Source organism: Pan troglodytes, chromosome 6, assembly GCF_028858775.2.
Source record: "Pan troglodytes isolate AG18354 chromosome 6, NHGRI_mPanTro3-v2.0_pri, whole genome shotgun sequence".
NCBI classification, from domain to species: Eukaryota; Metazoa; Chordata; class Mammalia; order Primates; family Hominidae; genus Pan; species Pan troglodytes.
Window position 1 is genome coordinate 51,482,629 of NC_072404.2, and position 27,905 is coordinate 51,510,533.

The 27,905-nt window shown below is 41.6% G+C and overlaps 1 protein-coding gene across 5 annotated transcripts in view; it reads left to right on the forward strand.

Annotated features, from left to right (window-relative positions):
* The window catches only part of ADCY1 (adenylate cyclase 1), a 142,283-nt gene that overhangs the window by 38,595 nt on the left and 75,783 nt on the right, over window positions 1–27,905 (forward strand). For all 5 annotated transcript variants that reach the window (XR_001714512.3, XR_001714511.4, XR_001714513.3 and 2 more), the window contains exon 4: window positions 10,636–10,747. Coding sequence is in view for 2 of the 5 variants with exons in the window: in XM_519081.8 (XP_519081.3) it covers window positions 10,636–10,747 (112 nt within the window). In the remaining 3 variants the exon portion in view is untranslated. The remainder of the gene's footprint in view (window positions 1–10,635; window positions 10,748–27,905) is intronic.

Consider the following 27,905-nt stretch of genomic DNA (forward strand, 5'->3'; position numbering starts at 1 on the left):
TGGGTCCATCAGAGTCAGTCATCCTTGTGTGCCAAGCCAGTATGGCTAATTGCTGTCTGGTTGAGAGCTCAGCAGTCACTGTTCTGAGCACACGTGTTCACTGCCCATTGTCATGCTATTAAGTAAGGACCAGTGTTGTCCTCCTTCTGCAGAGGAGGATGCTTAAGCAGTGTGGGGTGAAGGCCCAAGTGGGTGGAAAGTAGCTGAAGAGCCAGCATTTGAGCCCAGCATGACTGCAGAATTTATGCTGAGAACCTCTCTGCTAGATACTTGGTTCTGTTTAATATCATCATGCTTCTGTGAACTGCTGGCATTGTCACCTCCATTTTATAGATGAGGAAATTTAGGTTCAACAAAGTGAAAGGTATGCAGGACTCCCTGGCCAGTGAGTGGCAGGCTGGGACAGGACCTGGGATTAGCTGACACTAATATCTGCCTTGACTTTTGTCATTTCACTCACTGCCTCTTGTTACAAAATAAGGACATGACACACTGACCCAGTCCCCTGATGAGAAGAACAGACCACCAGAATAATCCCTGAATACCTCGAGGGGAGCCAGAGCCTCTCCATACTGCAGGAAAGGCATCAAAAGTCAAGAGCCCTTTGACAGCTAGAGCTGGCAGACATCACTGACCCTTTCCCCTGCTCAGCATAGAGTGAACTGATGAAGAATCTCAGCTCTAAGCTTCTCTCTGGGGAGAGAAAGAGTCAGTGTGACCACTGCCCCAACTTTTATGGGGCTGCCTGAAGAACAAGCCTCTATCTCTCCCCTGGATCTCTTGATAGGTCTTGTACAGTCTGGCCAGGAGAGAACAGAGGTGGTAGTCTGGGGTGATAGATACCATAACTTCCCCCTACTCACCCCCTTCTCAGCACAGAATGAACAGACAAAAATAACAGCTGCCTGCTTTTCCCTCAGGAGAGAAAGGGTTGGTAAAGCACCAGAATCTGTGGCTGATTGGTGAGAGTCTCCTCCTGTACAGGACCGGTCCATGAAGATTGGGAGAGGTACCTGCTTTGTCTAAATCTCAGACACCAACACAGAGAATTAAGGAAAGTTAAGAACCAGGCAAAGATGTTCCAAACAAAGGAATGAGATAAATATACGGAAACTGACTAATGAAACAGAGTTATATAATTTACCTGATAGACAATTTAAAATAACTCCCATAAAGATGCTCATGGAGGGCAAAAGAATAATGCATGAACAAAGTGAGAATTTCAACAAAGAAATAGAAAATATTAACAAGTGCCAGAGAGCATGGAGCTGAAGACCACAATTACTGAACTGAAAAATTCACTAGAAGGATTCAACAGAAGACTAGATCAAGCAGAATAAAAGATCAGTGAACTGGAAGACAAGTCACTGCAGTCACTGGAAATAATTCTGATAGAGGGGCAAAAGGAAAAAGGAATGGAAAAGACTGAAGAAAGCTTAAGAAAATTATGGGAAATCATTAGTGGACCAATATACACCTTATGGGAGTTACAGAAGAAGAGTGAGCAACAGAACCAGAAAGCTTGTACACACAACGCATACACATTATATATATATTTTCATCATATATTACATATATGATGTAAAAATATTAAATATGAATATGTATACACACAATGAAAATTTCCCAAATCTGGTTAAAGAAATGGACATCCAGCTACAAGAAACTGAGATGACACCAAATAAGATGAATACCCCAAAATTCACACCTAGATACATTTAACCAAATTCTCAAAAGCCAAGGACAAAGGGAGAATTTTGAAAACAGAAAGGAAAAAGTGACTTGTCACATACAACAGAACCAGCGTAGGATAATGGATTTTCCAGCAGAAACCTTGCAGGCCAGAAGGGAGTGGGATGATATGTTTAAAGTGCTGAAAGAAAATAACTGCTGAGCAAGAATACTATGCCTAGCAAAAGTCTCCATAAAAACATGAAGGAATAAAGACCTTCCCAGACAATTAAAAGCTGAGGAAGTTCACGACTAAACCTGCCTTACAAGCAAGGCAAAAAGGAGTTCTTAACATTGAAATGAAAGGATGCAAAACAACAACACAATAGCATAAGAAAATACGATACTTATTGGTAAAGTTTTATACATCAACAAATACAAAATACTGTATTACTGTAATTGTAGTGCATAAATCACTTTTTATTCTAGCATAAAAGTTAAGAAAACAAAAGTATTAAAAATAAATAACTGGAAAGTATGTTAAAATATATACTATATGAATAAATGAAACTGTGACAACATAAAATAAATTATGAAGAAGTTAAAGTGTAGAGGTTCTGTATGTAATTGAACTTAAGTTGTTATCAGCTCAAAATGGACAGTTATAGTTTTTATAATCACTGAGGTAACCACAAAGAAAAAAAATGGCTATAGAAACTACACAAAGGAGAAAGAAAAAGGAATCAAAGCACATCAAAGCAAAAACATTAACATAACACAAAGGAATGCAGAAAGAGAGGAAAACACAAATAAAGAACTCCGAGACTAATAGAATACATTTAACAAAGTTGCAATAGTAAGCCATTCCCTATCAGTACTTAAAGTGTAGATGGATTAAACTCCCCAGTCAAAACACATAGCATGGCTGAGTGGATAAAAACAAAACCAAAACCAAGCCTAACTATATGCTGTCTATTTAAGGATGTACATAAACGGACAGTGAAAGGATGGAAAGAGATAGCTCATACAAATGAGACCCCAAATAGAGCAAAGATGGCTGTGCTTGTATCAGAAAAAAGGGACTTTAAGTCAAAAACTGCCAGAAGAGACAAGAAGTCTTTATTATGATAAAAGGGTCAGCTCCCAGGAAGATAAAATAATTGTAAATATATATGCATTTAGCATAAAAGCACCTAAGTATATAAAACAAGCATTGACAGAACTGTAAAAAGAAATAGACCACAAAACAATAATAATAGGCGACTTCAGTAGTCTATTTTTGATAACAGACAGAGCATCCAGACAAGATCAAAAAGAAAGCAGAGGATTTTAATAACACTATAGACTAAATAGACCTAACAGACATATAGGGGACATTACAAAACTCAAAAAGCAGAATACACATTCTTCTCAAGTGCACATGGATCTTTCTCCAGGAAAGGTCATATGTTAAGTCACAGAACAAGTCCTTACAATTTCAAGAATTATATCAGGTATCTTTTCTGATCACAGAGGGATGAAATTAGAAATTAATGGCAGAAAGAAAACTGAAAAATTCATAAATGTGTTGAAATTAAAAACACATTCTTGAACAATTATGGGGTCAAAGAAGAAATAAAAAAGGAAATTAGAAAATACCTCCAGGCTGGGCATGGTGGCTGACACCTGTAAGCCCAGCACTTTGGGAGGCCGGGGTGGGAGGTTTGCTTTAGGTCAGGATTTCAAGACTAGCCTAGACAACATAGTAAGACCTCATCTCTAAAAGAAAAATTTTAAGTTAGCCAGGCATGGTGGCATGCACCTGTAGTCTCAGCTACTCGGGAGGCTGAAGTGGGAGGATTGCTTGTGCCCAGGAGGTTGAGGCTGCAGTGAGCTATGAGCACACCACTCTACTCCAGCAGCCTGGGTGACAGAGAAAGACCCTATCTCAACAAAACAAAACAAACAAACAAAAAAACCTGAAAATACCTTCAGACAAAGGAAAATGAAAACACAAAATAACCAAACTTACGGGATGGAACAGAAGCAGTAATAAGAGGGAAGTTCATAGCAATAAGTGCTTGCATTAAAAAAGAAGATCTCAAATTAACAATATTAACTTTGCACCTCAAGAAGCCACAAAAAAGAAGAACATATTAAGCCCAAAGTTATTAGAATGAAGGAAATAACAGAGATGAGAGCAGAAATAAATGAAATAGAAAATAAAAAACAATATTAAAAAATCTACAAAACCAAGAGTTGCTTTGTGAAACATTAAATAAGATTTTGACAAGTTCTTAGCTAGACCAATAAAAAAAGAGAAGACTCAAATAAAATTGTAAATGAAAGAAGAGATATTATAACTGAGGCCACAAAAATGAAAAAGGATCATAAGAGACTACTGTGAACACCAGCAAACTGTATAACCCAGGAAAATTTGATAAATGTCAAGAAACATACAACCAACCAAGACTAAGTCATTAAGAAGTAGAAAGTTTGAACAGACCTATATATAGTATGGAGATTGAATCAGTTATCAAAACCCAACAACGAAAAGTCCAGGCCCAGATGGTTTCACTGGTAAATTCTACCAAACATTTAAAGAATTAATGGCAGTCCTTCTCCAAGTCTCCAAAATTGAAGAGGAGGGAACACTTTGAAACTATGAAGCCAGCATTGTCCTGATACTAAAGGCAAACAAGAACACTACAAAAAAAGAAATTATGGGCAAATATCCCTGATAAATATAGATTCAGATTTCCTCAGCAAGATACTAGCAAATGCATCCAGGATCACATTAAATGCCTCATACACCATGATCAATTGAGATTTATCCCTGGAATGCAAGGATAGTTCAACATGCAAAAATCAATTAGTGTGATAACAACATGTTAAGAGAATACGGAATACAAATCATGTGATCATCTCAATAGATGCAGAAAAATATTTGACAAAATTTGACACCCTTTCGTGATAAAAATTCTCAACAAATTAGGATAAAAAAATCCCCTGAACAAAATAAAAGCTATGTATATGACAAGCCCACAGCTATGATCATACTCAATGATGAAAAACAAAAAGCCTTCCCTCTAAAATCAGGAACAAGACAATGATATCCACCCTCACCACTTCTATTCAACATAGTACTAGAAGTCCTGCCCAGAGCAATTAGAGAAGAAAGAACAGCAACAAAAAAAGGCATCCTAAATGGAAAGGGGAAAACTAGGAAGCAGAAGGAAAACAGGCAACCCACAGGAGGGGCAAGTGAGAGTCTTTCTGCAGCCCACTTTCCCACTGGAGATCCAGGTGATGGTAGGGCACCTTGATCCTCCCAAGTTTTGAATCCATCTTAGAAAGCAGCTGGGAGGCTGTAAGCAGGAACTGCTCCAGGGAGGGAACTTGCCCTGGGTCCCACACCGATTCTGCAACCTATGTGGCTACAGCAAGATGCCATTTTTTAAATCCTAGCTTTTAGCAGAGTGTGCATTGTTTTGGGATCCAGCAGTGCCAGTCCTAGGCATTCAGGAAACTTGGGCTATTTGCTTGTGGAACTGGAGCAAAGCAGGGGTGGGCTCCTGCAGCTGTAACTGAGAAGCAATCATGGTGTGGTCTGTAGCCACTGGCACTGGGAAGCAGGCACCACTCCTGGAGCTTAAGCAGGATGTGAATTGCTATGGAGTCTCGGTCTTGAGTTGGGTGCAGGCTCGTATGGCCTGGGGCCGAGTTGCAGGCTAGGCATGGACTGCCTAGGTCTGAAGGGTCAGCTGTGATAGGTGGGACTGGGATGAGAGAGGGATGTGTTTACCCATCTGCTGGCCAAGGCTGTGACTGCTGGGGCTGACCCCACTTTCCCCTTGGCAGGACCAAACTCTTAGAATTTGATAAATGAATTCAATCAAGTTGGAGAATAGGAAATCAATGTACGAAAATCAGTAGCATTCCCATACACTAATAATGTACTAGCTGAAAAAGAAGTCTAGAAAGCAATGCCAATTACAATAGCTACAAAAAATAAATTTAACCAAGGATGTAAAAGATTTCTGCAATAAAAACTATAAAACAGTGATGAAAGATATTGAAGAGGACACATAAAAATGGAAAGACATTTCACATTCATAGATTGGAAGAATATTATTAAAATGACTGTAATACCCAAAGTGATCTACAGATTCAGTGCAATCTCTATCAAAGTATCAGTGATGTTCTTCACAAAAATAGAAAAAAAATTCCAAAATTCATGTGTTACTACAGAAGACCCTGAATAGCCAAAGCAATCTTGAGCAAAAAGAAGAAAGCTGGAGGCATTACATTACCTGGCTTCAAGATATACTACCAAGCTATATTAACTAAAACAGCATGGTACTGGTATAAAAACAGACGTATAGACCAATAGAACAGAATAGAGAACCCAGAAGTAAATCCATGTAATTTTAGCCAACTGATTTTTGACAAAGGTGCCAAGAACATACATTGGGGAAAAGACAATCTCTTCAATAAATGGTGCTGGGAAAACTGGATATGCATATGCAGAAAATGAAACTAGATCCCTATCTCTTACCATACACAAAAATAAACTCAAAATGGATCAGACATAAATGTAAGACCCAGACTATGAAATTTCTGGAAGAAAACATAGTGGAAATACTTCTGGATATTGGTCTGGGCAGATGTTTTATGGCTAAGACCTCAAAAGCACAGGCAATAAGATAAAAACTAGAGAAATGGGATTATATCAAACTGAAAAGTTTCTGCACAACAAAGGAAACAATCAACAGAGTGAATAGACAACAGAAGGATAGGATAAAACATTTGTTGTAAACTATTCATTTGACTAGGGATTAATATCCAGAATATACAAGGAACTCAATAGCAAGAAAACAAATAATCTGATTTTAAAATGGCAAAGCATCTGAATAGGCATTTCTCAAAAGAAGACATCCAAATGGCCAACAAGTATATGATAAAATGGTCAGCATCACTAATCATCATGGAAATGCAAATCCAAACCACAATGAGAATCATCTCACCCCAGTTAGATTGGCTATTATCAAAAAGACAAAAAAGCAAATACTGATGCGGATGCAGAAAAAAGAGATCTCTTGTACCAGTTGGTGGGAATGTAAATTAGTACAGCCATTATGGAAAATAGAGTGGAAGTTTCTCAAAAAGCTAAAAATAGAACTATCATATGATCCAGCAATCCCAGTACTGGGTATATATCCAAAGGGAAATAAACCAGTATGTCAAAGAGATGTGTGCTCTCCCTGTTTATTGCAGCACTATTCACAGTAACCTAGATGTGGAATCATCCTAAGTGTCCAACAGCAGATGAATGGATAGAGAGAATGTGGTGTATTTATAGGATGGAATACTATTCAGGCATTAAAAAATGAAATTCTGTCATTTGTGTCAACATGGGTGTTCCCAGGGGATGTTATATTAAGTGAAATAAGCCAGTCATTGAAAGATAAATACTGCATAGTCTCACTTTTATATGGAAGCTAAAATAGTTGATCTCTTAGACGTAGGCAGTGGAATAGTGGTTACTAGAGGCTGGGAAGAGTAGGAGGAAGGAAGCCACAGGGAGAGATTGGTTAATGAGTACAAAATTACAGGTAGATAGGAGAAATAAGTTCTATTGTTCTATAGCATGTAGGGTGACTATAGTAAACAATAATTTATTGCAATTTTCAAGTACGTAGAAGAGATGATATTTGAATGTTACCAACACAAAGAAATAATAAAAATTGGAGGTGTTGGATATCCTAATCACCCTGATTTGATAACTGCATGTTGTATACATATATTGAAGCGTCACACCATAACCCATAAGTATGTACAATTATGTGTCAGTTAATATATATGTGCATATATACAAATATTTATACAACATACACACATATAAATAACAAAAAAGAAGGAAATCTTGCCATTTTCAACAATATGTATGGAGCTGGAGGACATTACTGTAACCTAAGTAAGACAGAAATATCTGCATGATCTCATTTGTACGTGGAAGTAAAATAGTCAAATTCATAGCAGCAAAGTAGCATGGTGGTTGCTAGGGAAAGGAGGCAGAGGAAAATGGGGTGATGTTGGTAAAAGAATACAAAATTTTAGTTAGGCAGCATGAATAAGTTCTGGAGATCTAACATGCAGCATGGTCACAATATTTAACCATACTGTATTGTATGTTTGAAATTTGCTCACATACACGTAGCTATGCAGAGGTAATGGCTATTTTAATTACCTTGATTGTGTCAATTATTTCAACCTATGTAGGTTTATCAAAACATCAAATTGTACACCACATATACACATGAGTAAACACAATTTTTATGTCAATGGTATCTCAATAAAGGTGTTAAAAGAAAATGTGTTATGCACATAAAATGAAATGCTGTTAAGCCTTAAAAAAGGAAATTCTTCAATATGTGACAAAATAGATGAAACTTGAGGACATTATACAAGTGAAATAAGCCAGTTACATAAAGACTAAAATACTGCAATATTCCACTTATATGAGGTGTTTAAAATAGTCGAAATCATAGAATTAAAGAGTGTCATTGTGGTTATAGGGTCTTGGGGGAGGAAGAAATGGGGAATTACCAGTCAATGGCCATGAAGCTGTAGATATCTGCTGTACAATATTTTACCTATAGTCAACAATAATGTATAGTACACTTTAAAAAGAATTAGTGAACTTGATAGCTTGATTATCCAGTGTGAAGAACAGAATGAAAAAAAGGATGAAGAAAATGAAGAGAGTGTCAGGGACTTAAGGGACACCATCAAACGTATCAGTACACACATATTGAGAGTCCCACAGGAGAGGAGAAAGAAAAAGGGGCAGAAAGAATATCTGAAGAAATAATGGCCATAAATGTCCCAAAGTTTTTGGAAAATGTTAACCTACACATCCAAGAAGCTGAGTGCACTCCAAGGTGGGTAAACTCAAAAAGACCCACACTGAGACATGTCATTATCAAACTGTCAAAAACTAAAGATATGAGAACAATTTTGAAAGCAGCAAGAGAAAAACAACTTATCATCTACAAGGAATCTTCAACAAGGTTATCAGCTGATTTTTCATCAGAAACCAGGGAGGCCAGAAGGCAGTGGAATGGCATGTTCAAAGGTTGAAATAAAAATATAATTCTGTATCCGGCAAAAATCACAAGAGCAGCACCTGCTGTTACCACCATGCAGAATCTTCTTCTCCCAGTGTCTGTGTGCCCCTTTCCCCCTCTGCCCTTCTTCAGGACCCCCGTGACCAATCCTAGTTGACAGTACACACAGCTCCATATCTGACTTCCCTGCTTTTCCATAGGTACATGTGTCACCTTTGATGTTCTCTGCATGTTTGCCCCTTCCCTGAATAGAATGGAGTCTTTCTGAGGGCAGTGAGGTTTGTTCAAATCCTTTTTTTTTGAGACGGGGTTCCACTGTGTCTCCCAGGCTGGAGTGCAGTGGCATGCTTCGGCTCACTGCAACCTCCACCTCCCAGGCTCAAGTGATCCTCCCACCTCAGCCTCCCAAGTAGCTGGGACTACAGGTGCACGCCAACACACCTGGCTAATTTATGTATTTTTTGTAGAGATAGGGTTTTGCCATGTTGCTCAGGCTGGTCTCGAACTCGTGGACTCAGGTGATCCACCTGCCTTGGCCTCCCAAAGTGCTGGGATTACAGGCATGAGCCACCATGCCCTGCCATGAATCTTTTATTCACTGCTAAATCCCAAGCACCTAGAGCAATGCCAGCACATATAGCCCTCAATAAATATTTGTTGAATAAGCAAGTGAATAAATGAATTAGAATACTTAAAAATTATTATAAATGATTGTGAACAATCACTGAGCTCTTACTAGGGGCAAGGTATGACCTGGACTCTAGTCTTATTCCCATTTTACATGGCGGACATGCGGAACGGTTGGATAAGTTGCTGTCAATAGTGGAGCTGGATAGTTCTCTTGGAGTCCAAATTCTGAACCCTGCTTCCCTCCTGTCCCTGCCTGCTGGCCCATCTTTGGCGATACACTGTGTTGTGAACAAAATAGGTCATTTTCCTTTACTTTGCGTTTATTTCCTATAGTGGTGCTGGGGGCGTTCTGGGTTCAGGAAGCCTCAAAGTTAGAGAAAAAGCCAAGAACACTTTGAACAAATGTGAATGAATGATTGGGACCCTGTGGAGAGATATCTTAAAGCTACAACATTTTTACAGACAAAAATATATAATTAATTTTTTTCTAATATTTTCAAAGAGCATGTTTTAATATTGCAAGAAGAGAAAACAATAGGAAACATCTTTTTAAAGTCTTATTATCTCCAGAAAACATGAAAGTTCTGCCCTGTGGGTAGACACTGTGTCGTTTAGGGCTGCCCCCAGTGCTGTGATAAATAGACACTCAGTACGTAGAGGCTTTGATGCAAGACAGTGTGTTTCCTGCTCTCATTGCAGACTGAGGGGGCGGCCCCTTTGCCCAGGAATTCGGGGACTCCCTCCCTTTTCATTGTGAAGCATTGACACCACACTCAGGGCCTGGGAGTTTCTTGCATTCAGCTGGCAGAAGGGGAAAATTAGGATGTGGAGGGGCCCACATACTGAAAAGCACATCACTTCTGCTCGGTGCCGCTGGCCACATCCCAGTCACGTAACCTCCCCAAGAAGGGGAGGCAGGTCTAGTGGAGGGCAGATGGGCTTTCCCTATGTGGTGTAAGGGGTCAGTATGGGGGATGGCGAGCTCTGAATGGCCTCAGCATTTACTCCTCCAGTGGCCAAGCCTCGGCGTTCTGTGGCTTTTCTGAGCCTCAGTCTTCTCACCTGTATGATGGGAACCAGGAAGCCTTCATTTCTGGTCTGCATTGAGGAGTAAATGGGGTGATTGATTCTACAGTGATTTGGAGATGTAAACATCTGTACATCTCTAGGGATTATTTCCTGAGTGACTGGGAGAAGGGCAGCCTGGCACCCCTTTCTCTTGCAGCATCCTGTTTGCTGACATCGTGGGTTTCACGGGCTTGGCATCCCAGTGCACAGCCCAGGAGCTGGTGAAACTCCTCAATGAGCTCTTCGGCAAGTTCGATGAATTAGCCACGGTAAGTGCAGCGTTTTTCTTTGTTCGAATTAAATTAGAATTGCTTCTGGAGTGACGATAAGCCAGGTGGATTCCCTGTATTTGGACCATGAACTAGACTGATTGCTAAGCATTTCTTCCAGCAAGGTTATAAATCACCTGTTGTTTTTAGCCTCACTGTTCATTGATTCCTTTCCTTGAACCGGAGCCTTGCATTTACCAGATAAGAAAATGCTTGCACAAGCATGGCCAGCATGCTGTCGAATCGGGGCTTCCATGCAGAAGGCTTTGTCGTGCAGGCCATACGTAGGTACGAGTCTGTCCTGTGCACCATCCTGCTGCCATTGTGTCCCACTGTAGACAGAGCTGGTGTTGCAATCCCTCATTCTGGGCTCTACTGGAGCAGGCCTGATTCTGGGTCTGCCACCCTCCTGGGATTGAAACTTGTCAGCTGGGGGCCCAGTTGCTGACGTCTCCTGATGCCTGGTGCAGGCAGTGGCCACCCTTGCCCTCAGCAGACTGCGTGCTGGGGTTTTGAAAGACCTTCCTTGGACCAGTCACATCTGGCAGCCAAGTTCTGCTGAATGTCGGGCCAAGGCCATACCAACAGCCTTGGCTTGTAATGTGCATGTTAGGAAGCAAAGATGAGCAAGCTAGCCAAACTTCCTTGTACAGAGGTTTGCCCTCCTGGGACTTAGTCACATTGGCCACAAGGCTCCTGAGGGGCTGCCACTGTCCCCCTTTCTCCCCCACAGAATGTGCTGTGTTTAGAGATAGGACATGTCGGGCTGGGATCTGAGCTGCAGAAGCCAACAGACGTTGCAGGCCCAGGGAGAGCACATCTATTGCATGGCATCGATATCCTACCCCTCGTTTTCCTCCGCTGCCCATGGATACATTGTACTACTCATCAGCCATCAGATTGAAAGCTAGAATGTGCCCTATTTGCACGTGATGGAACTTCCCCTCTTGTCATTCACCTGGCACATCCTCCCTGAGATTTTCACGCCCAGACTGTGCAGGAAGGGTCGGCTTCTGCAGACAACTGACCATGGGCACAGGAAGTCTCCTCTTTCGAAGAGGGAAGGGGAGGAGGGAGTCCGGTGTCAGGAGAGCCCAGGATGTGATGCTTTTCAGGGCCACTGACCCACTCGAGTTTCCTTGGACCCCAGACACCTAGCATCCCCGCCCTGTGAGGGTGTGGGAGGAGTACAGTGAGATGGAGCCAAGTTCAAGTTCACCTCTTGTCTAGCCTCACTCCAGGTGGTCAGGGAGGGGCGCTGAGATCAGTGTGAGAGGAAGGGGCAGTGAGCTCTGTTCAGCAAGGCAGCATCTTTTCAGAGAAGGTGACAGTGAAGAGTCTTGAGGGAAAATGTGGATGCTCCCTTAATGAAGGAGGGGAGAAGAGGGCACCCTGATTGAGGGCTGGCTTGTGCAGAGTCCTGAGGGGCATTCTGAGCACAGGGCAGGGCTGGGCAGGACAGAGCCAGGCGGTAGTCACACGAGCTGAGGCCGGTGAGACTTGCCATGCCTGGCAGCAGTTAGGGGGACCCACTGGAGGTGGGAGAAAACTTGGGAGCCTGTTGCAGACACCTGGTTAGGGAGAGAGGTTAAGGTAGGAGGGGCAGGGGGAAGGAGGGTGGGCAGGGGGGATTTTGGACGCTACTCCCTTTGGAAGATCCCTGTGGGGAAGAAAAGGTCTTGAGATCCAGTTGTAAAGTCACTGTTTACTTTTCTAATAAACAGTGGAAAAGATCAGCACCTTTTACTTTTCCAGTAAATAGTGGAAAAGTAAACTGACTTTACAACTGGATCTCAAGACCTTTTTTTCCCCACAGGAATTTTTGTGGGCAGTCACACCCCATTGATAGCCTGGGCCAAAGTTCCACAGCAGCCTGTTTGGGAAAGCCCACTTCATCTTTCTGCTGGGCACTGGAGCTTCTGGTCTGCAATGCCCTTGCAGTCTTGTCTGGGCTGTCCACTAGGCTTGTCCCCTGGACTGTGCAGCCAGTATTGTGTCCTGGGCCTGCTCCTTGCTTCCCATCCCTTCAGCAGGAAGCTGGTCATCTTGGGAACTTTTTTCTGGAGGGTCCCTCTTGGCCCCACCTGGGCCTTTTCTCTCTCACCGTGCTTGGAGCTGATGCTGGGCCCTCCACTCCTAGCATCTGATTGTCTTCCTGGCAGTCCTGAGATGAGCACCTTTGTCCGTGAGGGGACAGGACCCACGTTGGGTCAGCCCAGGCCCTTTGCAGTCCTGCTGTAGACTCCCTGCGGCTCTAGTTCTCTTATGAGGCACCTTATTTCAGCCCAGTTGCTTTGCAGTTTCTTCCTTTGATAAAGAAGTGCTGGCTCCTAGGAGAGGCTGAAGGTGTCACGGAGAGCTGCCTGCTGCTTATGGTGCTGGGCTGTCACCCTGGTCCCAGGCCTTGGCATCTGCTGTTCCTTTCTATCTGTGCCACTGTCCAGGGTGTATGGGCGGGGGCTCTGGGCCTGTTTCGAGGCATCGTCACATGCTCTGTCATCTCATGTTTCCATGTTCCAAGTGGCTCCTTGAAACCTACTTGGCTCTTTTGCCAGGACACTGATTCATGCCTGGGATGCTGGCTTACATACTTTTATCAAGAAGAATGCACACACGCATCAGAGAGTGGGTGACGTACGTGGTGGAGATGCCTGATGGGTCAAGTGGAGTGAGAGATGTATTGAGATGTGTGTGCCTGTACATATGTGTGCGAGTGTGCACATATGTGAGCATGCATGTGCACATGTGTGTACACATGAATGTGTGAACATGGGTGTGCATGTGTGAGAATGTACATGAGTGAGCCTGTGTGCCTGCAAATGCATATGTGTGTTATGTGTGTAGGTGTGTTACATGTGTGAGTGCTTACATGAACACACGTGTGTACATGTGTGTAGGTGAGCATGCATGTGGTATATATATGAGTATGTGCATGTGTGTGTACCTGTGTGAGTGTGCATCTGTACATGCATGTATGTGCCTGTGTGTCCCCTGTGGGTCACCACCTTTGGTTGGGAACATTCTCTTGGAGACCTTTGGCAGCACAGAACACAGTCACCTCATGAGAAATGGGGACTGAGCTGACATGGTTTTGTGTCAGGGGAGTCTGTCCTCTTGACTTCCCATGTGTGCACGGATGTGTGCATTGCAGACACCTGCTGAAGCACAAAGCCCTGCACTCTGCTATTTGCTTCTCCCAGTGACCATGCAGGATTGTGGCGTTAACCCATGTCCAAGAGAAGGAGATTGAGGGTCAGGGAGAACCAGCTACTTCCTAGAGGCTTGGTGGCTCTGGACCTACCAGCCCCTAATGCGAGGCTCTCTGCCTGGGGTTAGCTGACGAGGTCTGTGAAGGGCAGATAGTAAATATTTCAGGCTCTGTGGGTTACGTATCGTTTCTGTTGCAGCAACTCAACTCTGCTCTTGGAGCACAGAAGCAGCCACAAATACGTAAACAAATGGGTGTGGCTGTACACCAGTAAAACTTTACAAAACAAGGAGTGGTCCACGGCCTCAGCGTGCCAGCCTCTGCTCTAAACCGTGACACCCGAACAGTGTTACGTTTAAAGACATCCATACGCCCTGTCTTTGCCATGCGCCTGCCCAGCAGCTGAGCAGTGGCTGATGTGTTGGCCTCTGGGCGGTGGAGTGTCCTGGGAGTCAGCCCTGTGGAGCCTCCAGGTTGTGCTGCTGGCCGCCTTTGTTCTTGGGGACGCTGTTTCTGGGTAGCAGGGCTGACAGTGCTGGCAGAGGTTAGGATATCATTACAGCTGTAAGATGCCTTCATGCAGCCCTTGAATTCTGCCAGCCGAGAGCTCCAGGTGCCCACGAGGAGCACAGCAGAGAGAACTGAAGCAGCAGTCCCTGCAGCAGCAGAAATAGCATCACCCCCGATAACTACAACTCTGGTGTAAATTGGCTGCTCAGTCCCCAGCAACATTTGAGTTTGAGCTGAAGAGAATATTTTCTAGTTTCTAGGAACACATTATTGTAAATGGGATCCATTTGGGCATGAAGCCCTTGACCACATGGGAGCAGAGGGGAGCTCGATTAGGGATCTCACCAGCCAGGCAGGAAGGAGGACTGGGCCTTGCCCTAGTGCACTAATGCCACCACAGAGTGACAGCCTTGGGGTGCAGAGGGCTGGGCAGTGTGTGGGTGGGGGCACATATTGACCAGCAATTGTTTTATAGCACTAGAGGGCCAGAAGGAGATGCTCCAATGTGAGCAGATGCAGGCACAAGGGGCTGGGCCTGTTTCTTCTCTTGACCCCTGCCCTCAAAATCAGGGTAGAACTTTAAGAGCCTTAGTTGAAAGTCTTGAGTTTGGCTGCACTATGCAACATGAGGAGACAAAGGCCAAGTTGTTGACCTCACAGAAGTCTTTGTAACATCCTGGCCAGGACATGATGTCATCTTCATTCTAAGAGTGAGCAGAATGAGGGTCATGTGGTAAAACAACATCCCCAGAGCCACAGCCAGGATTGGAAGCGGTGTCATTATGGCTCCGAAGCCTGTCTCCCTAGAAGAGAACTCCTACTCATCCTTGAAAGCCCCAAAGGCCATCTTTTCTCTAGGTCTCTGCCCACTGGGCCTCTGACCTTTCACCAGCCTTCTGTGGAATGGGTGCATCCTGTCCAGCTAACCCTACTCATTCATCACTGTGTGTGTGGCTGTTTTCCAGGGAGGGGTTGGCCTGTGGACAGCCCATACACATGTCTGAGTTGGCACTGAGTCCCAGCGCTGACCATGGAGCCTGGCACACAATGGCTATCCCCGCCTGCTTAAGTGGGACAGTGCCATGCCAGTGTGTCCTCTCCGATGGATTCTAGACTCCTTGGCCTGTTACCTGAAGCTGGGGGACCTCTGATGGCGCCCACATATGAGAATGGCCAGAGGAGGGGCTGGGGTGGCCTACAACAGGCACTTTTTGGCCAGCAGGAGCCTCATTTGGAGAAGCTGAGTTGGGCTGGGAGCAGGGTCAGTACCTGGGACAGCTGGCTTTGGGTTTCCTTAGGGCTCAACTATCTGTGCATGATGGCTCTGAAGAGCAGGGGCCACTTCTTACCCTCCCCGTAGCTGTAAACAGGCTCCAGAATCCACTCGTGGGGAGATGCATCTGCAGAGCAAGCACAAGTCTGACTGGCTGTCACCAGGTGGTAGTGAATGTCCTGTGGGGTTGGAGGGAGGATACCAAGCTCCCCAAGACCCCCGGTGCCCACTTCGCATATGCACAGCCATGGCTGAGCATGAGGCTGCCCCTGGCAGGCTCCTGGTGGGGAGGTTCTTTGCTATTTCTCAGCACATGATTGAGAAGCAATTGTCATGTCACCTGGGACACCTTAAGGTGGATTCTTAGGCCGGATCCAGAACCACTCATCAGAGTCTTAGGGATAAGGAATCTGCATTTTGCTAACTGCCCTGGATTTTGCAGGCCAGAGGCTGAGAGCCACTCTCTAAAGCTTGTGCTCGTATACAGGCCACTAGGCCTCAGAGGTGGGTCTCTTGGCATTCTCCACTCTGACCCCATGGGTTTTCCTCACACCCCAACCTTCCAGCCAAGTGAGCCTCTCGCTTTCCCTGCCTGAAGACCTCGGTTTCCGCCATCCATCTCCATGCTCCTGCCCATGCTCTAGCCCCTCCAGACCCCTGCACAGTTTGTAATGGACAGAATGGAAACACATATTTCTTCACACAGCAGGGAAAGTGTTTCCCTGTCCTGGGATCCTTGCAGAGTGACCTGCCCAGACTCTATCAGGGGTGGAGGGTGAGTGGTTTCTGGAGGAAGGGGAACATGGGGAGTATATGAGGAGGCACCCCTGCCGTTCCCCAAGGCAGGACAGCCCATGGGCTGTGTTTTGGTGTCTTTAGGAAAATTATTAAGAAGAGTTCTCGAATATGTGTGGATGACTTTTTGAATACAAAGGGAATCTGTCAATTTTCCTAGGAAAGGTTTACATAATACTCTGTCTTCTGCAACCTGGCATGCTTCTTTCTTCCAACAAACTGCACCACGTGTGGCCTAACTAATGCCTGCCTTCCAATAATGCGTGTGAGTTCTGTGGTTCAGTACCTCTGGGATATGTTACACCTCACCGGGATTTCTGCAGCAGCTCCTCATGGGGTGAGCATGAGGAGCTCTTCTTCCTGTTTCACACCTTTCCTCAGCTTCCCACTGTCCTAGGTGGCACAGAGGGCTCCTTACTTTGGAGGTATGATTGACTGATAATGAGCTGCATATGTGTACGGTTCTGTTCATTTGGGCATATGTACACGTGTGAAGCCATCACCACAGTCAAGATGCTGAGCATATCTTCCAGTGTTTCCTAGACCCTTCGCAATCCCTGTCTCCTCCCACTTCTCATTTTACTCTCTCCCTGTGTCCAGGCAACTACTAATCTGCTTTCTATCACTACAAATAAGTTGGAATTTTCTAGAATCTTATATATATGGAACAAAGCAATATGTACTCTACATTGTCTGGCTTTTTTTCACTGAGTGTAATTGTTTTGAGATTCAACCAACTTGTTGCATGTGTCAGTACTTCATTCCTTTTCATTGCTTAGAATCATCCCATTTTGTAGCTGTACTGAAGCTTGTCTGTTTATTCACTTTTTGATGGACATTTGGTTATTTCTAGGTGTTGGTTATTACAAATAAAGCTGCTATGAACATTCATGTACAAGTCTATGTATGGGTATTCAGTTCTCTTGGGTAAATACCTAGAAGTAGAATGGCTAAAAAACATGGTAGATGTATGCTTAACTTTTTATGAAACAGACACAATGTTTTCAGAGTTATTGTAGCATTTCACATTCCCATCAGCAGTGTGTGAGTTCCAGTTGCTCCACATCCTCATCAGCACTTGATGTGGTCAGTCTTTTTAATTTTAGTTTTTTTCTAATAGGCATGTGGTGCTATTTTATTGTGGTTTTAATTTCCTATTTTTTAATAGCTAATGTGGTTGAGCATCTTTTCATTGCTTATTGGCCACTCATATATCTTTTTGGTGAAGTGTCTGTTGAAACCTTTTGACCACTTCTTTTTATTTGGGTTGACTTTTTTCTTTTTGTGAAGTTTTGAGCATTCTTTATATGTTCTACTTATAAGTCCTCCATCAAATATATGATCCCTGAGACTTTGGCTTGTTTGTTTATTCTCTTAACAGTGTTGTTTGAAGAGCAGAAAGTTTTAGTGTTTATGAAGTCCAATTTATCAGTTTTTTTAATGCATTGTAACTTTTGTGTTGTATTTAAAAAGTCTTTGCCCAAAGTGCTATAACTGTGTGTTGGTTTCCCAAGGCTACTGTGGTGAATTACCACAAACTTGGTGGCTTGAAACAACAGAAACTTCTTTGAGAGCAGTTTTGGAGGCCCGGATTCTGAAATCAGTATTGCTTGGCCAAAATCCAGATATTTGCAGAACGATACTCCATCCAGAAGGTTCCAAGGGAGAATTTGTCCCTTAACTCTTACATCTTCTGTAATTGTTGGAATTCCTTGGCTTGTGGGCCAGTCTCCCTCTGTCTTCATATTGCTGCCTGTTCCTCTTCATTCTTCTGTTTTCTCTCACTCTCTGCCTTTTCCCCCTCCCTCCCTCTCTCTTTCCCTTTTTCTGTATGTATGTAAAATTTCCTCCTGCCTCATTTTTATAAGGATACAGGTCATTGTATTCAGGGCTTATCTGGATAATCCAAGATGGTTTCCCTATTTTAAGATCCTTAATTTATTACATTAGAAAGATCTTTGTTTTTGTTTGCTTTGTTTTGTGTTTTGCCATGTAAGTTTGCATTTACAGATTCCAGAAATTTGACCGTGGGTATCTCTGGGGGTCTCGGGAGGCATGGAATTTCAGCCTACCACACACTGAGAGCAGCCATCCAAAATCTCTCTGGATTTCAGTCTCCTTATTCAAAAATAAGACTAAATATGACTATTTTGGTTGGTTAGTGAGAAGTAAAATAATGGAAAGTAAAATAATAAAAGGTCTAAAGCATCTAGCACAGTGCCTAGGACAAGGTTTACACTCAATGTATGATAATTATCATTGTTACCAGGAAAGCTGTGATCAGTGGGGTCAGTGTTGTTAAAACTATGCAGGTATTTGAAAATCCAACTTGAAAATCACTGAGACCCTCTAACATAAAGATATGATAAACTCATTTTAAAAATCCCATCAAGTTCTTAGATAACCAGATAACATTTGATGCTAGAAATTGTCCATTTATCAGCTTTGTCTGTTTTAGAGAATTGTCAAATAACGTTGTCCTTGTTAGCATTATAATGCAACTGGATTCCATTTTAACTCTGCAAATGTCCTCTCATTCTGCTATGTGCAGGAAACTGCTAATCACTGGTATGGGCATATGTAAGGAGAATACAATCTGTGACTTAGTCTGCTTCACAATCCAGCAGGGGAACAAAAGTTTTCCTTAAATACTTGTTTTACAGAGCACATACTATATCACAAGTAAATTGAGTACTATTTCACTTATTCTCCATTTTATAAGCTCTGCATCCAAACTTGAAAACAAACATCATCCACAAAAAGTCAAAGCATTAGATGCAATTATCAGATTAATGTTTAATAAGGTGAAAACACAACATAGTGTATTCATAATTTTTGTGCGCATGTGAATTCCGTAGCTTTACAAATACACATTGTCCTAAGGAAAACTCACATGAGAAAGATACGCAAATAATCACAAACATTTGTTTCATTTGCCAGCTATCTAAGCCAAGCCTGCATATCCCTGCATCTCAGAGTAAGGTTGCAAAGTAAATAAATATATACCTACATAAAATAAAGTAAAAATCTTTGCCTAACCAAAGTCATAGATTTTCTCCTGTGTTTTCTTCTAGGGGTTTTATAGTTTGAGGTTTTACATTTAAGTTTATAATACATTTGGAGTTAATTTTTGTGTATGTTTCGAGGTATGGGTCAAAGCTGGATTTTTTTTTGTTGTTATCTTGATATCTAATTGTCCCAGAATCATTTACTGAAAAGACTATCATTTCTCTACTGAATTCCCTTTCCAAAATGTTAGAAAAATCACTTGTCCATATGTAGTTGAATGTATTTCTGGATTTTAAAAAATTCTGTTCCGTTAACCTATGTGTTTATCTTGACATCAAAAACCACACACCCTGGCCCTGTAGTTTTATAATGTATAGTCTGGAATCAGGTCCTGTGCTTTATCCAAGTTTATTGTTCTTTTTCAAAGTGATTTTTGGCTATTCTAGGTGCTTTGCTTTTCCATGTGAATTTTAGAATCAATTTGTCAGTTTCTGTAACAAAGGCTGGTGGAATTTTGTTTGGGATTTGTGTTGAATCTATGTTACCAATCTTCGGAGGATTAACATTTAAAAAATAGTCTTCTGATTCATGAACACTGTATGTTTATTTAGATTTATTTAGATATTCTTTAATTTTTTCTCAGAAAAAATGTATAGAAAAAATTCTATACATTTCTCAGAAATGTATAGTTTTCAGTGTATATGTATTTCTTTTTTCTTTTTTGACACAGAGTCTCTTTCTGTTACCCAGGCTGGAGTGTAGTGGTGTGATCACAGGTCATTGCAGCCTCCACCTCCTGGGCTCAAGCAATCCTTCTGCTTCAGCCTCCTGAGTAGCTGGGACGACAGGCACATGCCACCATGCCCAGCTAATTTTTAAATTTTTTTTTGTTGTAGAGACGGGGTCTCACCATGTTGCCCAGGCTGGTCTCAAACTCCGAAACTCAAGAGATACTCTTGCCTTGGCCTCGCAAAGTTGCAGGGATTACAGGCATGAACCACCATGCTCGGCCAATGTATATGTATTTTATATATTTTATCAGATTTATTCCTAAGTAGCTCCTAGCTGTTTCTTTTTTAGACGGAGTCTTGCTTTGTTGCTTAGACTGGAGTGCAGTGGTGTGATCTTGGCTCACTGCAATCTCTGCCTCCCAGGTTCAAGTGATTCTCCTACCTCAGCCTCTGGAGTAACTGAGATTACAGGCACACACCACCATGCCTGGCTAATTTTTGTATTTTTGGTAGAGACGAGGTTTCACCATGTTGTCCAGGCTGGTCTTGAACTCCTGGCCTCAAGTGATCCACCTGCCTCGGTCTTCCAAAGTCCTGGTATTACAGGCGTAAGTCACAGCACCCGGCCAATGCTATTGATTTTTAACTTTTAATTTCTAATTGTTCATTACTGGTATAGCAAAATACAGTTGACCCTTGAACATCACGGATTTGAACTGTGTGGATCCACTTACACATGGATTTTTTTCAATAAATATATCGGAAAATATTTTGGAGATTTGTGGTAGTTTGGAAAAACTCACAGATGAACTGCGTAGCCTAGAAATATTGAAAACATTAAGAAAAGTTTGAGTATGCCATGAATACATAAACAATTATACATGTATTTAGGTTGGTGCAAAAGTAATTGTGGTTTTTGCCTTTAATAGCAAGGCCTGGCACGGTGGCTCATGCCTGTAATCCCAGCACTTTGGGAGGCCAAGGCGGGCGGATCACGAGATCAAGAGATCGAGACTATTCTGGCCAACGTGGTGAAACCCCGTCTCTACTAAAAGTACAAAAATTAGCTGGGTGTGGTGGCGGGCGCCTGTAGTCCCAGCTACTTGGGAGACTGAGGCAGGAGAATCGCTTGAACCTGGGAGGCAGAGGTTGCAGTGAGCCGAGATCGTGCCACTGCACTCCGGCCTGGCGACAGAGTGAGACATCATCGCAAAAAAAAAAAAAAAAAGTAATAGCAAAAACCGTAATTACTTAAATTACTTATAGCAAAAACCACAATTACTTTTGCATCAACCTAAACAGATACTAGCCTATTTATATGTTAATCAACTGTTAATGTTATTGGTAAGGTTTCTGCCCAATGGTAGGCTATTGGTAGCTATGTTTTTGGGGGTAGTCAAAAGTTATACGTGGATTTTCAACTGTGTGGGGGGTTGTCACTCCTAACCTGTGTTTTGTTCAAGGGCCAACTGTACAATTGAGTTTTTGTATTGATAAACTGTTCTGAAACTCCGCTGAGCTCACTCATTTCTGGTAGGTTTCTGTATACATACGTTTTCTACATAAATCATCATGTTGTTTGCAAATGAAGACAGATTTTCTTCTGCCTTTCCCGCTTGGGTGCCTTTTATTTGTGTTTTCTTGCCTTCTTTTACTGACTAGAACCACCAGTACAATGTTGAATAGAAGTGTCAAGAGCAGGCATTCTTGTCTTGTTCCCAACATTAGGGGAAGGCATTCTGTCTTGCATCATTAAATATATTACCAGTTGGATTTTTTGTGGATACTTTTTATCAAGTTGAGCAAGTTTCCTTTTATTTCTAGTTTGCTGAGTTTTTTTTTTTTGAATCAGAAATGGATGTTGAATTTTGTCTAGTTCTTTTGCATCTATTGGAAGGATCATATGGTTTTTCTTTTTAGTCTGCTCATATAATGAATTACCTTGATTGATGGTAGGATATTTAAACATCCTTTTGTTCCTTGGACAAGCCCTACTTGGACATAAAGATGGTCCCTGACTTATGATAGTTTGACATATGCTGTTTTGACTTTAAGATGATGGGAAAATGATACACATTCAATACAAAGTGCCTTCCTCTTGTGATGCTGGGAGGCAGCAGCAAACCACAGCTCCCGATCAGTCATACAGTTTTGACTTTCAATATTTTCAACTTACCATACATTTATGGGTTGTAACCCCATCAGAAGTTGAGGAGGATTTGTATTGCATTATCCTTATTTATTCTTGGCTTTGCTTTTCTAAAATTTTGTTTAGAAAATTTTTCATTTATGTTATTTAAAGATATTAGTCTGTGGCTTTCTTATTCTGTACATGGTGTCAAGATAATGCTTAACTCATAGATGAGTTTGGGAACATTTCCTTTTGTTGAATTTTTTGGAATAGTTTTTGTAGAAATGGTATTCTTTCTTTCTTAAATGTGTGGTAGAATTTACCAGTGAATCCATCTGGACCTGATATTTTCTTTGTGGAAAAGTTTTTAACTACAAATTTAATTTCTTTAAATAGAGCTAGTGAGGTCAGTTTTTTTTTTTTTTTTTTTCTTAAATAAGCTTGGTGGTAGTTCTTCATAGTATTTCCTTGTTTTCCTTCTAATATCTGTAGAATCTATAGTGATGTCACCTCTTTTATCCATGGTTTTGGTAAGTTTTGTCTTCTCTTTGATCATTTTGGCTACAGGTTTATCAATTTCATTGAGTTTTTAAAAAATAACTGCTTTTCATTTGATTGATTTCTCTATTTTTTCTATTTAGTTTCTTTTCATATCTGTATTATTGTTTTGCTTCTGGTTATTTTGGGTTTAATTTGTTCTTCTTTTTGTAGTTTCTTAAGGTGGATGCCAAAGCCATTAATTAAACATTTTTTATGTCTTTTAATATAAGAATTTATTGTTGTAAACTTACCTGAAAGTATTACTTTAGCAGTATCCCACAGTTTCTGGTATGTTGTGTGTTTTTCTAATTCTGTTCAAAATACTTTCTAATTTCTCTTGTTTTTTTTTTTCCAGACCCATGGGTTATTTAGAGATGTGATTCAGGGATATTTCAAAGATCTTGTTTTTTACTTCTAATTTAGTTCTTTTGTGGTCAGAGAACATACTTTTTATTATTTGAAGCCTCTTAAATTTATGGCCCAGAATATGGCTTACTTTGGTGGTTTAGTGCTCTGATTTTGTAGAATTCTGTTGTTAAGAGTGTGTTCAGTAAGTACCAATTAGGTCAATTGGTTGATAGAATTGTTCATGTCTTCCATATCTTTATTGATTTCCTGGCTACTTGTTCTCTCAATTATTGAGAGAGGGGTATTAAAATCTCCAACATAATTGTATATTTTTTCTTTCAGTTCTATTTTTACTTCATGTATTCTTAAACTGTTATTCAATTTTTAAATATTTGTAATGGTTATGTCTTCTTGATAAATTGACTATTTTATTATTAAGAAATGACCTTCTTTATTCTGGTAATATTTTTTGCTTTGTAATCCCATTTGTCTGATATTAATAGAGCCATTTCAACTTTCCTTTGACTATTGTCAGAAAGAATAGTTGTCACTCAATACTTACAGGGCATTGTTCTAAGACTACCAATGGATACCAAAATCTGGATACTCAAGACCCTTATAAAAAATGGCATAGTATTTGCATATAACCTTTATACACATCCTCCTCTATATTTTAAGTCTTCTCTGGATTACTTATAATATCTACTACAGTGTAAATGCTATGTAAATAGTTGTTATGCTGTATTGTTTGGGGAATAATGACAAGAAAAAAAGCTGTACATGTTCAGTATAGATGCAACCTTGATAGGCCTAACTACATTCTGTCATCTGCAGTTGGTTGGATCCATAGATGCAGAACCCATGGATGTGGAGGGTCTGTGTCTTCTTCCATCCTTTTATTTTTAGTCTGTTTGTGTGTGTTCGTTTGTTTGTTTTTGTTGGGACGGAGTCTCGGTCAGGCTGGAGTGCAGTGGCGCAATCTTGGCTCACTGTAACCTCCGCCTCCCGGGTTCAAGAGATTCTCCTGCCTCAACCTCTCTAGTAGCTGGGATTACAGGTGCACACCACAACACCCAGCTAATTTTTATATTTTTAGTAGAGAAGGGTGTTCACCATGTTGGCCAGGCTGGTCTCAAACTTCTGACCTCAGGGAATCCGCCCGCCTCAGCCTCCCAAAGTGCTGGGATTACAGGCATGAGCCTCCATACCCAGCCTGTTTGTGTCTTTTTATTTGAAGTTTGTTCTTAGTTTTGCTTTTATTTTTTCTACCTAAGATGACAATCTCTGCTTTCAATTGGAGTGTTTGGACCGTTTGCATTAGTGATGTGGTTAGGTTTGGTCTGTTACCTTGCCATTTGCTTTTTGTCTCATTTGTTCTTTGTTCCCTTTTTTGTTTTCTTTGGCCATTTTGCTAATTTATTATGTTTTATGATTTCATCTCACTGCCTTTATTGGCTTACTAGTATAATTCTTTGTTTTGTTATTTTTGTGGTTGCTTTAAAGTTTATAATAGGTATTTTAACGTTTAGCAGTCTACCATCACGTGATTTATTAATTACAGCATAAGAAACTTACAATTATATACATCTGTTTCTTCCTTCTTGGCCTTTATGACATTGTTCCCATACATTTTACTTTTTCTAGTGTTATAAACTCCATTTTACATTTTATTTACACAGTCAATTCTCTTTCAAAGCAATTTAAACAGTAAAAATATCTGATCTGTTTATTCATGTAGTAACTATTTCCTTTGCTTTTCATTCATTTATGCAGTCTATATTTCCTTGTGTTTTATATATCTGCCTAAATTTCTTTTGGCTGGGTGTGGTGGCTCATACCTGTAATCCTAGCACTTTGGAAGCTGAGGTGGGAGGATCACTTGAGGCCAGGAGTTTGAGACCAGACTGGACAACATAATGAGACCCCATTTCTACTGAAAAAAAGAAAAAACTTAACTGGGTGTGGTGGCACATACTTGTAGTCCTACTTATTTGGGAGGCTGAGGCAGGAGGATCGCTTGAGCCCAGGAGTTTGAGACTGCAGCGAACTATGATCACATCACTGTACTCCAGCCTAGGTGATAGATTGAGACCCTATGTGTGAAAAGATAAATAAAAGAATTTTAAAAAACATTTCTTGTAGTCCTGGTATGCTGGTGATGAACTCTTTCAGTTTTTGTACTTCAGAAAGACTCTATTTTGCCTTAATTTTTTAAAATGTATTTTCACCGCATGGAACATTCTAGGTTGACAGTTTTGCTTTGTTTTCTTCAGAACTTTAAAGATGTTGTTCTATTGTCTTCTCTCATGTTGTCTCCAATAAGAAGTCTACCATCAACTGTCTTTCTTTGTTTGAAATAGGTCTTCTCTGTCTACTTTTTTTTCTTTTCATCACTGGTTTTAAGAAATTTGATTTTGATGTGAATTTGAGTTTTCTTCATGTTTCCTATGCCTGCAGTATGTTGAGCTTCTTGCATCTGTAGTTTTACAGTTAAATCAAATTTGTAAAAACAAAAAACAAAAAAAAACCTGGGTGATCCGTTTTCAAATACATCTTATGACTCCTCCTCTTCCTCCTTCGGGGACATCAGTTCCACATGTATTAGGGAGTTCCACTCTTGAGGGAGCCTGTAGCTCATTGGTGATTTATTTCAAAATTTTTGGATTCTTTTCCTTTCTATTTCATTTGGATAGTAGCTATTTTCTTCTGCAGTGTATGTCACGTCATTAATTCTATCCAGTATAGTTTCCATCTCAGACACTCTAGTTTTCATCTTCAGAAGTTCAATTTGAATCTTTTTTCCCTTTGTTGAGGTAACTGCCTGAAAGTTCAAAATTGGAATGACCCAGTTTGCTCCTTTTTTTTTTTTTTTTTTTTGTATTACTTGTTTGGTTTTTCTTTGTGCATTGTTGGTGTTACGTATTTTTCAAGTGTATGTTTTACTCTAATCTGCCTGAGTCAGTTTTTGAGGAGCACATAGGAGGATGTGTGTGCCTCATATGTGCTGGTCTTGTGTGTGAGTCCCTGGTGTTGGACATGCAGGTGGCCCCTGTGAAGTAGGAGCATGTGTGATGCGTGTCCCTCAAATGTGCTCACGTTGTGTCTGGGAGTATGGCAGCAATGGAGCATGTCTTTTAAATGCTTCGGTCTCCATAGGGGCATTATATGCAGGAAAGAGCTACCTTTCCTTCTAATGGTTTATAGTGAGTCGTGGCTGCCAGATGTCCATGCATACTGAAACCCACTGGTAGCCCGGATGGGTCATATTTAGACTGTAGGCTCAAGGTTGTATAATTGATGGCTACAAGGGCCTGTTTCTGAGTCTCTGGTGTTGGAGATGCAGGTGGCCCCCATGAAGTAGGACCACATGGGATGTGTGTCCCACAGATAAACTTGTCATAAGTCTGAGGCCCTTGTATTGGTGATGCAAGTGGCCCCTGTGACGTGCAGGCTTGGAAAATTACACACAGCTACAGTCCAAACATATCTTTCTCTATGAAGGTCTCTGTGGGAAGTTAAACAAACACAGAACATGTTTGCCTTAGTCTCGATAGTAGCTGATGGTTTATTTACCTCCTTAGCCATGGTTGATAGTCACAGATGTGAACAATATTTTTGACCTTTTCCCCATTTATTGGATACTTGTTAGATTTACATTTGCTTTAATACCCATGTATATTTGGGAGATTGGCCACACCCCTTTGAATTGATGAGAAACACCTGCCAAGGCCCAGTCTCATTCCACCTTCACCTGTGGAGGGACAGGGCCCCTTCTCTGGATGTCAGTTTTCTTAACAGGAACATGAACTGGTTGAACTAAGCATACAGTTCCTTCATCCATTTCCAGAAGACTGTGGGGCAGCATGGAGGGGTTCACTGTGTGCCATCTGCAGAGATAAGACAATCCTAGCTTGGCAGGTTATCAGCTGGGCTGCCTGGGGCTCATCCTGATCCCATTCCTCAAGTGGATGGGAGCACAGCCCCTTAGTTCTGGTCATAACTCCAAGACCCTTCTGGGAACATTTTTTTCCCAATGAGAGCACCTCACATTGTTGTAAGTTCTCAGCCCCACAGTGACTGTTTCCTGGCACGTGCCAGAGATGCATTCAGATTTCAGATGGTACAGGCGGGTCCCTGATGGGGATCAGTGCAAGAGTAGACTGGTCAGTGTGGTGAGGTTAGACAACCCCCATGAGACATTCCCATTCCTTGGACTGGGCTTGAGGCTACCTGGATCTAAGTAATCCTGTGGGATATGCTGAGCCAACTGATGGCCTCTGAAAGTCTGTGCTGACCCCAAACATGGACACATCAGTAGACATTCTGATCCATGGGGACCCAACACAGAGGAGTAGTTGAGCAATGATTTAATGAGTGTTTAAGTTAGGATCGCTTGCATTCATATAATTTGCTTTAAGGGAATATAAGACAAGTGTTGTGCCGGGTTTAAGAATCCTCCTACAGGCTGACACAGTACTGGGCCTCCTGGTCATAGATGACAAGGCGAACATTCATGGCTTTATGGTGCAGTTGTTACTCAACTGAACCTAGGTTTGATTGCCCAGCACAGTAAAGCCAAAATATCTACATGGAGGGAGAAATATCTACAGCAG